The sequence below is a fragment of the Nicotiana sylvestris genome, chromosome 7 (assembly GCF_000393655.2).
Source record: "Nicotiana sylvestris chromosome 7, ASM39365v2, whole genome shotgun sequence".
Taxonomy (NCBI): Eukaryota; Viridiplantae; Streptophyta; class Magnoliopsida; order Solanales; family Solanaceae; genus Nicotiana; species Nicotiana sylvestris.
The window spans coordinates 167,900,589-167,901,927 of NC_091063.1; the positions used below are offsets into that span (position 1 = coordinate 167,900,589).

The 1,339-nt window shown below is 37.0% G+C and overlaps 1 protein-coding gene across 1 annotated transcript; it reads left to right on the forward strand.

Moving 5' to 3' along the window:
* Positions 1-255: 255 nt before the first annotated feature.
* Positions 256-1,038, forward strand: LOC138874105 (uncharacterized). The gene has a single exon (XM_070152609.1). It carries the CDS (start codon positions 256-258, stop codon positions 1,036-1,038), a length of 783 nt encoding a protein of 260 aa, XP_070008710.1.
* The last annotated feature ends 301 nt before the right edge of the window (positions 1,039-1,339 follow it).

Here is a 1,339-nt window from a genome sequence, read left to right on the forward strand (position 1 = left end):
TAAGGATAGCATGTCAATAATGAAGAACTGAAACTATGCTCTTCTCTGTTTTTTGCTTCTTCTTAATTTCTTCATCCTCTTCATTCGATTGCATTTACGGACAGCTCAATTCATCAATTCATGGAGATTTAACATGGTATCAGAGCCCTAATTGAGTGAATCTAGGGATTTTCTTTGACGACAGTTGAAGATCGAGAGATTCCTTAGGTATTTCTGGTGAATTTTGAGTTTTTTTAGTTTCGTGCCCTAAATCTCATGGCGGTGGATGATACTACTACACAAAATGTGATTGTAATTGATCACAATCACCCTATGTATTTGCATGCTTCTGATACTCCGAGCTCGCTTTCGATCGGAATGCCTCTGATCGGAATGGAGAATTACACTCTATGGCGACATGCCATGGAAGTTTCTTTGCTCACCAGAAACAAACTAGGCTTTGTTGATGGAACAATTACTAGAGACACTTATGGACAAAATTTTGTTAATCACTGGGATCGCTGCAATGCCATGGTAAAATCATGGATAATGAATAATGTTAGTCGAGATCTGCTTAGTGGAGTGTTATTTCGTTCTAGTGCTCACACTATTTGGGAGGATTTGCGAGAGCATTTTGATAGGGTGACAACATCTCGCATGTTCTATCTACATAAAGAAATTTTCACATTAACACATGGAACTTCTTCTATTTCTGTGTATTACTCTAAATTGAAGGACCTATGGGATGAGTATGACTCATTGATGCCACCTCCTTCATGTGAATGTGCAAAATCTAAGGAGTATGCTAATCATCTGCAATATCAGCGCTTGTTACAGTTTCTTATGGTCCTTAATGATGGATATAGTCAAGCACGCAACCAGATTTTAATGAAATCTCATGTTCCTAATGTTAATCAAGCATATGCGATGTTGCTTCAAGATGAGAGTCAAAAACTGGTAGCAGGAGGACATTGTGTGTTGACTGAAAACATGGAGCCTATTTCCTTATTTACCACTAAGCAATATGCTCAGAAGCAAAGGAAGAAGATTATAATCTAGAGTGTGAATATTGTCACATAAGAGGACATTGCAAAGAGAATTGCTTCAAGTTAATGAAATGTGATTTTTGCAACATGAAAGGACATTTGAAAGAAAACTGTTATAAAATCATAGGATATCCTTCTGATTTTAAGTCAAAAAGGAGAGGTGCATTGCCGAGTGAAAATCTAGCACAATCAGATAGATATGTTGTTCCTATTCATCGTCCAATTCCACCTATGACATCACCAGTTTTTACACCAGAACAGTACTCTCAAATCCTCAATTTGTTGAATAAAACTTCAATTGAAGAACCTAGTGC

Excerpts from the sequence above, each read along its gene's own strand:
- LOC138874105 (XM_070152609.1), top strand. The coding sequence starts at position 256 with ATGGCGGTGGATGATACTACTACACAAAATGTGATTGTAATTGATCAC.